Genomic DNA, 12,710 nt, shown 5'->3' with positions numbered 1-12,710 from the left:
TTTGATATGATCAAGCAGGCTTACCCAGATGATGCTTTAGCAAGAAGTGGTGTGTTTCGGTGGTACAAGGCCTTTTCGGAGGGCCGGGAAGAGGTCGCCGATGAAGACCGTGCTGGAAGACCTTCGACTTCGACAAACACCGAGAATGTGACTCGTGTGCGAGAAGTTTTGAACTCAGACCGTCGACTAAGTATTCGTTTAATTGCTCAGATGTTAAATTTACCAAAAACTGTGGTTCATGAAATTGTGACGGAGCATTTGAACATGCGCAAGGTGTGCGCGAAGATTGTCCCAAAAGTGCTCACTGACGACCAGAAATTGCGGTGAGTTGAATTGTGCCAAGAAAATTTGAACATGTGTGAAAGTGACCCCCAATTTTTGAATAACGTAATCACAGGTGACGAATCATGGATCTTTGAGTATGATCCCGAGACAAAGAGGCAATCTTCCGAGTGGCACACGCCGGCGTCTTCTCGCCCAAAAAAGGGAAGAATGAGCAAATCCAAAGTGAAAACGATGCTCATTGTCTTTTTTGACATCAAAGGCATCGTCCACCATGAATTGGTTCCTCCTGGACAAACCGTCAACGCCAAATTTTACGTGGAAGTGCTCAAGAGACTCAAACGAAGGGTCAATCGGGTCCGACCAGACATCGGAGCCGACTGGAAGCTGCACCACGACAACGTCCCGGCTCACACCGCCTTTCTTGTGAACAGCTACCTGACCAAGGCTGGCATCCCAACGCTTCCTCAGCCGCCCTACAGCCCAGATGTGCCCCCCCGGACTTCTTTTTGTTTCCTCGCCTGAAACACCCGATGAAAGGCAAGCATTTTGAGAGGACAGAAGGGATCCAAGCAGCTTGCACCGCGGCTCTCAAGGCTATTCCGGAGAATGACTTCCGTGACGCCTTCAATGCTTGGAAATCGCGCTGGCAGCGCTGCATCGACGCAGAAGGAGCATATTTTGAAAGTTTTTAAAGAATTGTAACGATTGGCTCAATATATTTTTTTTAGAATCGACTCAGTCCTATTAATTTCCGGACAAACCCTGTAAATTATGTTTTTGATTACTCACGTGTTTCCCTTGTTAATTCTTTTTAAAACATGTCTGATTTTCCGTATTCCCTGTTTCACATTCTCTTTTCACATCGTAGAATTCACATTGCTCATCACTGTGTAATACCCTCATGGAGGAATGTAAAACAAAGTGGGAAAATAGTTACATAGATACTTGCATATCTAGTTATTCAAAGTGAGACGAAATACTTGTTGCTTCCGGTAGAGATATTCGGTCGAAGATGTGTAATATACTTTTTCAGGCCAGCCACCCTGAATGAGGGTCTCTTCGGTTTTCCTCATTCACACCAGGCAAATGTCGGGGTGGTACCTAACTTATATGTCCCAGGTCGCTTCCTTCCTCCCCCATCATTTCTTCCTTCTCTCTACCCGGATAGTATGATCACCGAGCGAGATCATCCCTCAAACGTGGCGGGCTAAATGGCCATAGATGCCGAAATCCCAGAAAACTAAATCCTAAATCCTCCCTCAATACTTGTTGCATGAATGGATGGATTCAGGAGGGAAACTGCTTCGAAACATAGTGCCTTTCTTCTGGTTTGTTGAGACATGGGCTGGCGGAAGATCGAAATAAGGAGATCAGATGTCACAAAAAGACGAAGCATAACATCTTCCATTGTCTGCTCTCTGGAGCACTTCCGTGATTGATGATCTCGTTACTGCTCAATGTGCTTATTTCTAACCTCCTGGGCCTTTTCGGACATTTGTCCTATCGGAAGGAAGCAATAGGGTATTGTGGACTGGCCATGAGCAAGAATCTTATGAACTAATGCCGTCATGTAGAACCACGGATAATTTGCAATATACAGTTCCTGGATATAATTTACACACTCTTAAAATCTGTCCGCTTAGATGTCCAGCCCTGAGAATAATGCCTGTAATAACACAGAACATTTCTCGATGAGTTTCGTGTGGAGGCCTGTTATGGTAGCTATTGTTTCAGCAATCATTAAAAAAAAACTTTTAGCCGTGTTGCCTTAGTTTGCTGTTGTGCTGCCGTCCGGCCATAGTTCATCAAGAATGAGATCTAACTCGGCTTTCAATTTTTTTTTGATGTATTCCTTTCTTTTCTTTACCACTGACTGCTCTTTCCGGACTTGCCATTTCTTTATGTCTAATCTGTAGGCTACATGAAGCAGCCATTCCATGGAACCTAATCCATGCATGTAGCATAGAAAGACCAAATCTGAAAGACTTGGAATTTTCAGGCTTGCTCATGGTGGTTTTCTTGTAACTACTCATATCTTCAGGTTTTGTGAAGCATACATAATAGTTTTGTGCAGACTTTGTATGCATGATAGCGTTGCAGAATTTACCATCTACCATCCTGAGGTGGAGGCTGTATTGCGTCCCATACGTGATTTATAAGCAGAATAAATATCATGGTGCAGTTTCTTCGCTTCATTCCTAAGAATATGACACTGATGTTTAGTTAGATTCGTTTCCAAAACAATGCCAGAGCCTTATCTGAATCGTACGACGTTGCAGTGTGTCTTTCGGATTGTGTCCAAGACTTCCTAGCCTTGGTCACTCTAGTTGGACTTACCTCGATTTTTTGTAGTACTTTTGGCTTGTCAAGTTCTCTTTGCTATCTGTACTTCATCACTGCTGCGTAAGCAAGAGTGGTTCTACTCTGGGCTGATTGAATTGTCTCAGTTTTACTCCTCTTTGATCTTTCACTGCTTCTCCAAAGTCTGCCTGTTCGCGTCCGACTTGTGCCAAGGTCGATAGGTGTGGTTCACTATCACTCAGATTAATATCAGTATCCCGCCAATCCGCATACTTTTTCTTTACTGTACTGTACTCGCGATTGCATTTGTAGAGCTTCTGGAATAACTGATAACAAAAGGCGACTACTGCGTTTTGGTCTGCACTACATAACGTCCACATTTGATATTTCATTTTTCACGAAGCGCAGGAGCTACTCCTTTCTGGCTTCTCTGTTCCCTTCTACATTCTTCAGAAACTCAAATAGCTTTCTTCTAGTTATCTTATGTGGTATTGCTTTGAGAAAGAACAAACTTACTATTAATATGGTGTATTTTGGCTGGAAAATTTCACACACCATCTACAGTAAATATGCACTTACTATATGGACCAAAACTGTCGAAATTGGTTCACTGTTCCAGAAATATAAATAATTCAAATACAAAATTAGCAAAAAACATATTGTATCGGTTTTTCCCGGATTAAAGATCTACGAAACCATAAAAATGAATCTTTCTTGGTGATTTACAATCTACTTTTCCATAAGCATCCGTAGAATTGATGAATTACATATAATGGCATAACTAGATATCTATCATTGAATTATAATATACAGATGGAATAGACAACAGTTACCCACTCGTGGATAGTTTTATAACATCCGTAAAAAATATCGCAAACTTAACCTTCTCTAACACAGAAAATACACATGAATACAGAACATTTACAAAGTTTCGTTTCGTCTTTGACTTCTGACCAAAACAGTGAACGTATGTCAGTAGCACTGATAGCTGTACACGAGTGGAACCTTCCTGGATCATAGGGTGATATACACTTCCATGAACTTTCATTTTTGGGCTTTTAGCCAGGTTTTCGGAGTTCCTGGCCCACTGTGCATTCTTTCACACAAGAAAGGAGTCTCTTGTCATTGTTGAATGTTTTCTTCTTGCAGGTGTACGTTCAGACGACCAAACAGGAAGTAACCTGAAGCAGCCTGAACACGCGTTAGGTGATAGACGCTTCCATGAACTTTCATTTTTAGGCTTTTGGCCAGGTTTTCGGGGTTTATGGCCCACTGTGCGTCTACATCACACAAGAAATGAGTCCCTTGTCATTGCTGAATGTTTCCTTCTTAGAGGTGGACTTTCAGACGACCAAATAAGAAGAAACCTGAAGAAGCCAACTCTGGACTATCAGGAAGCTAAGAGATGACCTCCCATCCTTTTTCTTGATCTTCTGCGGTGTTGTTATGGCTGTGTGAGGCTTGGCATTGTCATGTTGGAGTTTGGGACCTTACCTGTCAGTTCTGGTCTCTTGGTCTGGACAACATATCGTGCCTTATCGAGTGGCAAACAATAACGCTTCATATTAACTATGGAGTTCCAAGAAGTCTATTAAATTGACACCGCACTGGTCCCAGAAAAAGGAGGTCATAATTTTCTGGCTTGATCTGGAAAGCCCCAGTTCCATAAACCGATAAATCTAAGTTGGATACTGGTCAAAGTTTTGATCCTTATAACCCGGATGCAACTTTCTATGAATCTATGTGGGTGATTCATCAACGGTTTCGAACAGGAATTCCATTACCGAAAGTTGTCGGGCCCTACTTCAGTGTACATTATGGTTTATCTGCGAACAATAGGAAACAACAATTATTGCCATTTTCAAGCCAAGGAATGTAACTGTGCTCACCTAAAATTTCATCATAATATTATCACTATTAAAAGTATCACACCCATTTATGGAAAAACTTATTAAACGACCTTTGTATTTTATGGTTGTTTTCTACACGTAACTTAAAGAAAATTCCCAGATGGCCTATTTCAATTAGACAATGTTCATGTTGCTCTGTAACTTAACGGAAGAGAAATAGATCTCCCTTGTAAGGAGATCAGAGTAACGTAAGGACGTAGCTTCAACTTTTTGGATTTAGACTCCGAAAAGCAGTCAAGGTTTCTGTGACCAAAAGTACACATAACTTAGGAACTAAAAGCACGCACACCCATATATTTAACACGCTTATATAATGGATCTAAGCTTACCACAATGATAAGTTTGATATTCATGGGATGAGTTCGATATATTGTTTTACGTTTTCGAAAATATGGCTCAAAATTTTATCGACCATAACAGGGAGACCGAACTACTCAACATAATATTTCATGATCTTTTATAGGAGGTCAAAATCTATCACCATACCAGTTCTGACCTCAATCGAAAGAGTATGAATTAACTCGTACGGTATAAAGTATATTTCATTTTTCAGGTTAATGTCAAATTAAAAACGAAAAACACAAATTGATGGGCTGAAAAGCAAAAATGGTGCAGTTACTTGAAATTCTTAACTGTAACAGTTTTTCGTCAAATTGAACCAATATAGTTTTGCAGTTGCAATTAAACCAGTTTCTGCTTTAATTGAAATAATGCAACTTTTTTATCGCAATTAAACCATTTTCTCGTTAAAATGAAGCAATAGAAAGTTTACGTTACAATTACGTTGTAATAATTGGAAAATTGACAGCACGTTAGCGACATCTATTAACGTCAGAAAGGAAAGCGATAGCACACAGCAAGCGATACCTTTTGCTGAGAGAGTTGTCGTTTAAAAATAGGATCTTAAATGTATTACATCTGTAAAAGAAATAAAGAAAAACTCTTACTTCCTTTGTTTCTTCATCGCTATAGATCCATGCCTTGTACAGCACGATTGCAATACCTTCTGCTACATATCTTTTGCAGGTTTGCATTACAAAGCTTAAGTTTCTGTTAATTTCCTGAAAAATAAATAAATACATAAATAAAGTAAGTCAATAAGAGTGTTCGACATGTGTAGGGAGAATAGCTGATACTTGTTCAGTTTTGGAATAAATTTTTCTTTAAAATGGATTCCGAATGTGTCACCCATCTAGTTTTCTTATTTTTAATTGTGAGTGGTTTATCTAACGTTACGTATCAGAATTTACTTTTATATTCGATCTACAGGAAAAGAAAAGAGGTGGGAAGAAAAAGGGGTGAAAGTTGCAGTTATTATATTAAGATGTTCATATCCATTAAGGTTAGATATTTTGAGAAGAAAAAGAAATGAAGGTTGCAATTATAATATTAAATTTCAGTATCTCCGAATCCGTTAAGGTTGCATATATTGGAAAGAAAAAGGAATGGAGGTTGCAATTATAATATTAAGGTTTCAATATCTCTGATTCCGTTAAGGTTGCATATATTGGAAAGAAGAAAGAATGAAGATTGTAATTATAATACTAAGGTTTCAATACTTCTGAATCAGTTAAGGTTGAATATATTGGAAAGAAAGAGGAATGAAGGTTGCAAAGGTGTCCATACCTTTGAATCCATTAAAATTTAGTATTCAGACTTTTCGTTTAAAATGATTAAACAAGAATTGATACATTATCTAGGATTGAAGAAAGGGAAAGGGGTGTTTTATTAAGATTCTCATATGAGGTGTCCAAATTTTGTTCGAGGTTTTGAATTAAGGTTAATGGTGTGTGAAAGCCTAAGAAGGAGGAACGTCCTGCAATAACACGCGGACCATTCGCTATTTACAAATAAATTTGAAACCAACGTCATTCTATAATCTCGATCCGAAAGATTAAAACTTCGTATGTCAAGCGAAGATAATATGATAATGCATTTAACAATATGAACTAAAAATATTAGCTCATCCAGAAAAAAAGTGGTGAAATTTAATGAGCTACTTTGCAGGAATAATGGTACTTGGGTGATTAGGCGACACATCGTTTGATTTGGCAACCCAAGTACTTTGTTGAGCACAAAAACAAATTAAGTGCACGAGAATTTTCACTGTAACAAAAGTAACGTGATCGTTTGCATGTTAGTATATTTCTATGCAAGCACCATTTGATTTTTTTCTCGTGTTGTTTTATTAAATAGGTTGTGTTAAAAATCGATAATGTGAGCCACTCTACCACTGATCCACGATGGCGGATATAGCCATTACAGAAATACACTTTTCTGCAAAACTTAAGGCCGAGAGAAGTAAAGTGAAATTAACTATTGCGTAGTCGAAGAAATAAATAAAAGCCGGTAGCATATTGCAAGAAGTCTCGCACATGTACACAAGAAGCAAGACTTGGATAGTGTGACCTCAGCATGACCATAGTGGCAGATGGTCTGCTTCTCCAACTCGAAGTAGTTGAACGAAAGGGACTGAGACAGTGTGTGTCAGTCAGAGAGCTCTTAAGGTGCATTGTGGTAGTATTACTCGTAGTAACATAGCCCAGAGACAACATTTGATGACTTCACATGAGAAGAATTGGGAAACTGGAAGAACGGTGAAATGGTATGAGTGTAACCCAGAAGTTTGATATCACCCGTATCATGGTTTCACATGCATGAGGAGCATTCGTATCATAGGCAATGCTGTGCGAAAGAGAGGTGGTAGTCGACCACGGTCAACTACAGCAAAGGATAACTGCTACATGCTGAAACAAGCAAGAAAGGACCAACATCAAACAACATGTGTAACTGCAAGCACATCTAAGAGGACTTCAAATCTCCCAATCTTACACTCCGTAGTGGCACGTCGAATGCATGGAGGTGGTATCTTTGCTGATTGTCATTAAGATGCATTTCGTTTACACCTGCACATCGGCGGTGTCAGTAGAAAGCTTGTAATGTCTGCTACAAATGGTGGCACTATTTTTCAACATGGTCCTCATTACGGACAACATTTGCGCCAACGAGAAACAAGGTTTTACTTACCGTCAGCGAAGAATTGTGATGGCTGTTGGCTACACTACTGCCGAACTGCTTCTTTCCCAACTGTAGCGTTGGCTCTTAAGGTGATCCTTAAGTTTGGGGAGAAGCCAAAAGTCGCAGGGTGAAAGTTATGTACTATAGACAGGATAAGGCAGAATTTCCGTGAACTTCAGGCGTTGCAGTGCTTCCTGGGTCTTTACGAGTGCGTTGCAACTTGGCTCGTAGTCCCTTTAGGATGTCAACGTAGAAATCTGAGTTTAATGCCTGACCATTCTGCAGAAATTCAGTGTGCACGACACCATCCCAATCAAAGAAGAGAATCAAAAATGCTTTGCCAGCAGATGAGACAACTTTGAATTTTTTGGCGGAGGAGAAGACGTGTGGCGGTACTCCATGAACTGACGTGCTCACGTCAACAAAAACATCCCCATAAGCTGCAATCATACCGCGATGAATATTCCTGGGTGCACAACCTTAAACAGTCAGAAATTCAATGACAGCTCGCTTGTTTCAACCGGACGTCTCCACTGGATGCCATGGATTGCCCCATTACTCTGGAACAAAAAGCAATAGGAAGGTGAAACAAGTGACATTCTGTAGCTTGAACATCAGTGCATTAGTAATAAACAGTTCAAAATGTTTGCAGTACTATTGGCCAAATAGTGGGCTTGGAGGCATTACTTTCTAAATATTCCTCGTATATTCATGGAAGTTGGTGATATTGGTCACATCTGTCTTTTCGAATTATCTTGAAATTCTAGATGGTGAATCTAGATCATCACCTTATTAGGAGCATATGTATTTCTGCTTATGTTCCTATAATTCTGGAAGAGGTCGCCGAATGCAGATGAACAAAGAGAGCAACAGTGCAGCGCATAGATGTGCGAATAAGACTTGTATCTCCATTGAGTTATTTCGTTGTGAAAAAAATATGGTTTCAAATCAGGAAAGCGTTTCAAGACTTTCTCTCCTGCTGTCATAAGTGAAAGTCAGCTAATATTCTTGTACCCGGGAATGCATTTGTACTCAAATCTTGCAAAATCGAAAAATTCATTCTATTCTTCAACACGAATAGTGTATATATAATAGTATTTTTTACCACAGATTACTATTACAAGACTAACTAACGAACTAACTCTATGGCTTATGGAACCCGGAGGTTCAATAACGCGTTCACAAAGCTCTCCACTGATTTTATCCTTAGCCAACTGGATCCAGTTTCTACTTTGTATTCCTATCTCCGCGAGATCTATCTTAATATTGTCCTCCCATCTGCGCCTAGATCTTCCTAATTGTCGTTTTTTGATTGACCTTCCAGTCAAGACTTTGAAAGCGTTTTTGTTTTCTTCCATCCTAGGTGCATGACCTTCTCACCTAAGCCTCTTAGACTTGAATACCCTAACAATGTTGGTAAACTGTATAAATTGTGTAGTTCCTCGTTATGAAGTTTCCGCCATTCCCCATTCCCCATTCCCGTTCCTCTTGGGTCCGAATATTCGTCTCAGGATCTTGTTCTCAAATACTTTCAGTCTATGTTCTTCCCTCACAGTAAGTGACCATGTTTCGCAACCATACAGAACAACAGGCATGATTATCGTTTTATATATTTTAAACTTCAAATTCCTCGACAGAATTCGCGACGACAAGAGATTTTGAACTGAATAATAACACGAATTCCCTGCTTTTAGTCGACATTTAATTTTTTCGTGAATATGATTTTCATCTGTTAATATTGATCCTAGATATTTAAAAGTATCCATTTTATCGAAAGTATTATTTAATATTTTAACGCATCCATAATTTGCTGTATTACGGTCCCGACGCGTATTCCGCCCATGTCCCTGCAAGCGTTTAATAAGATCTCTGCATTTCTTTCTGTTGTTCTCCTGTCATCCCCTATTAAATTTACATAATCGGCATATGACATAACCTGGTGAATACCGTTCAACACTATGCCGTGGTTGCTATCTTTGATTTTCCTTATAGTGTATTCCAGAACAAATTCGAATAATAATGGCGACAACGAATCTTCTTGTTCCAGATTTTCGACGTGAAAGCTCGTAGGCAAAAATTTTCCTACCCGGAGTTTACTTTGGAATTCGTTTAAACATGTGATACTTAAAAATCCATAAATTATGTATGAAACTGACTATAAATCTAATAAGTTGATTTCGACACCCGATGGATCTAAGTATTTCTAGGAGTGGGAACACGTTTGATTTGAGGCGTCTGTAGTTGTTGTTTCAAATGCGTTGTTATTATTTTTTTCTTTAGGTTAATTGGTGACAAACTGAATTATTGTGCTCCAGTGTCGTAACTTGGAACTCCTCCTGGAAGAGAAAGCATTAATATTTGAGTCCCCTACAGAAATATAAAATACAGCACCCTTGGAAAAATATGAAACATTTAAATTGGATCTCTCTAGGACTCAAAGCCTTAATACACATTATTATTACTTATACGGGTCACAGTTGCTATATTACTGAAAAATGACCCAGGTTATATTTTGCTTCATCTCGGGGTAATATGTATTGTCCAGAAGATGATGTAGTAGCCTAATCTTAAACTATTATCAGTTATTTTGGAAATGGTAAGTTAGGCCCATTCCATGCTTCACGGCTTATATTTAGAGAACACTATTTGGTAAAATTTAAAGTCTTAAGAAATATATATTATTCTAGGGTCCTTTACAGGGTTAAAAAATCAAGACTGTTTTCAAAAATCTTATTTTGTTGGTTTTAAAAATGAACTATTTTTAAAAATTAAACCATTCGTACTGCATTAAAAAAACGGAATAAAAATGGATGATGTTTCTTTCTTAATTGGTATATTGTGAGGGTCAGGTTTCTTTATTAAGTGGTGCTAGAATAAGAGCAAAACCAAGGGTTTTCCCATATTTACGTTTCGTTATCACAAGGTGTTTCTCACACGTGACAGTTACTCAGTAGCAGTGCAATGATATTCTTCCAAAACCCAAGAACAGGCTCATTTGCAATGATCTTACGATTTGCCAAGGTTACCAAGAAAGTTATGTCGCTTATTGTGGAGGTCTGTGTTCCATTGGTCTCACGCAGTGAGTTGAATGCGAATGGAGATAAGGTGAAGTCCAATTGTTGGTATGGGCATCTCCAACATACTAACTGGTTGTGGCAGTTCAGTTACACCGTGAACTTGCACAAGGACAGAGTGAACATGGCACCTTCACAGAACGTCATAAGGGCATTATGCTCCACGAGTTCAAACAGGGGTCAAACGCTGCTACAGCGGGGACAAAGATAAGTCAGGCCTTTGGTAAGGGTGTCATGACTACGTGGACAGTGCAGAGATGGTTCAGCAAGTTTAAGGACTGTGACGAAACACTCGAAGACGCAGCACGCGCCGGAAAACCAACACATGTACAAAATGAATATCTTCAGGAAGCAATTGAGGCGAACAGTAGCGAGACATGAGGAACTGGGACTACAATTCAGTGTGAGTGAGGAACCATTCAGTAGCACCTCCATCAACTTGAGAAGCACTATAAGTTATGGCCATGGGTCCCACATGATTTTACTCCAGGCCAGAAGGCAACGCGAGCAGACATCTGTGTTTCTTTGTTGTCTCGTCTGAAGAAGGAGCCATTTCTGGACAGGGTGTTGACATGTAATGAGAAGTGGGTCTTTATGAAGCTACACGGGCCATCATCATTGGTTAGCATCCCATGAACTGGTTTCAAAACAGCCGAAACCAGCACTGCACCAGAAGGTCCTCCTATGTGTTTGGTGGACTGCTCGCGTCATCGTGCATCGGGAACTGCTACCAGCTGGTCAGAGCATCAATACAAATGTGTATTGTCAGCAGTTGAGCCTGTTCAAAAAAAAAAAAAAAAAAACTCAGCACTTCTGAATCGCAAACGGGTCGTCCTGTTACAGGACAACTCTAAGCTCCACGTGGCTAGGATAACCCGGAACACCATTCTACGCCTTGGATGGTGCATCTCCCATACTCCCCGGACATTGTACTGTCTGATTATCACCTGTTCTATTCCTTGGACAATTACCTTAGAGAACGCCAGTTCAAATCTCTAGTAGAGGTGCAAAATGCACTGGATACCTTCTTCGTTTCAAGGCCAACCAAGTTCTACCGCGATGGAATCCATGATTTTCCAGAACGGTATCAGGAGGTCATAGATGCTGATGGGGACTATTTTTGATCCTCCAGGTTCGTCTTAGGTGACATATCTATGTTCTAAGGTGGTGGCTGAAAAAGCTTCACAATTTTCTTGGTTACCTTTTACATTCACAATGATTGGACAAAAGACAGACCATGTTTGGTAATCGTAATTTTGTTTATAAGCATCTTAAACCGTCAGTGGCGTAAGCGTAAATTGGTCAAGAGAAGCGGGGTTTAAGCTCCCAACTTCATGTAATTTCAGCTGTTTCTATTCATAAATCTACACGTTAAATGCTTATTTTTACAGGTAGGTTGATACCTCCCACGCATGCGCCACTGTAATTATTAAACAACCAAGTAAAGCATCCGGTGTAGAGTATGTTCCCATTTAGCAAACATCAAAAAATTACATTGCTCTACACAGTGAGTATATAGCCTTTAAAAGTATTTTGTTTAAGAATTGAATACAATTTGTTGTAATCCTGTCAGTATGATTTTGTCAATATGAATACCTGTATATTTTACTTTAAAATTGTAAAATAATTTGGGATAAACTTGCATCTCGGCATGAATTGTACTGTACATGACCATATATATTTGATTTCAAGTTATCTGCACTCAGTATAACAAAGATAACAGCACAGTATGTAGAATAGTTTAGTAGAAAAATGCTTCTGATCAAAAATGACTTCTTTGTTGTACACACAGGATGTAAATTAAGTGATGTAACAAACTTCAGAAGGTGAATCCTGACAACAAGATAAACAAACAGGGTCCTATGAATATGATAAACAACAAAAGTTGTATGCATATTGGTGGGCACATTAAGAGAGTCAGCGTATATATGAATGTGACATGAAAATCTAGGCTAGAGACAAGTGTTATGTTCAAAAAGTAATTTCAAATTATTTAGTCGCTATATCTTGTTGTCAAAACAGACAACGTCGATTTGAATGCAAAAAAACAATATAGAAATTTTCCCCTCCTCCCTCAGAGGCGGAATTTCCGAAAGAATTGTAACATATGCCAAATTATGTT

At 39.2% G+C, this 12,710-nt stretch overlaps 1 protein-coding gene and 1 long non-coding RNA gene across 2 annotated transcripts in view; both read right to left on the bottom strand.

Annotated features, from left to right (window-relative positions):
* The window catches only part of LOC145674182 (condensin-2 complex subunit G2-like), a 112,887-nt gene that overhangs the window by 88,663 nt on the left and 11,514 nt on the right, over positions 1-12,710 (bottom strand). Inside the window, exon 2 of the mRNA XM_081744016.1 lies at positions 5,444-5,557. Within this exon, the coding sequence (XP_081600142.1) occupies positions 5,444-5,557 (114 nt within the window). The remainder of the gene's footprint in view (positions 1-5,443; positions 5,558-12,710) is intronic.
* LOC145674181 (uncharacterized) overlaps positions 5,455-12,710 on the bottom strand; it is a 93,629-nt gene continuing 86,373 nt past the window's right edge. The window contains exon 5 of the long non-coding RNA XR_014128877.1: positions 5,455-5,557. This is a non-coding gene — a long non-coding RNA (uncharacterized LOC145674181). The remainder of the gene's footprint in view (positions 5,558-12,710) is intronic.

The sequence above is a fragment of the Thermobia domestica genome, chromosome 17, assembly GCF_964235325.1.
Source record: "Thermobia domestica chromosome 17, izTheDome1.hap1.1, whole genome shotgun sequence".
NCBI lineage: Eukaryota > Metazoa > Arthropoda > Insecta > Zygentoma > Lepismatidae > Thermobia > Thermobia domestica.
Note: the sequence above shows the minus strand (reverse complement) of the source record. Positions and strands in the feature narration are given on the sequence as shown.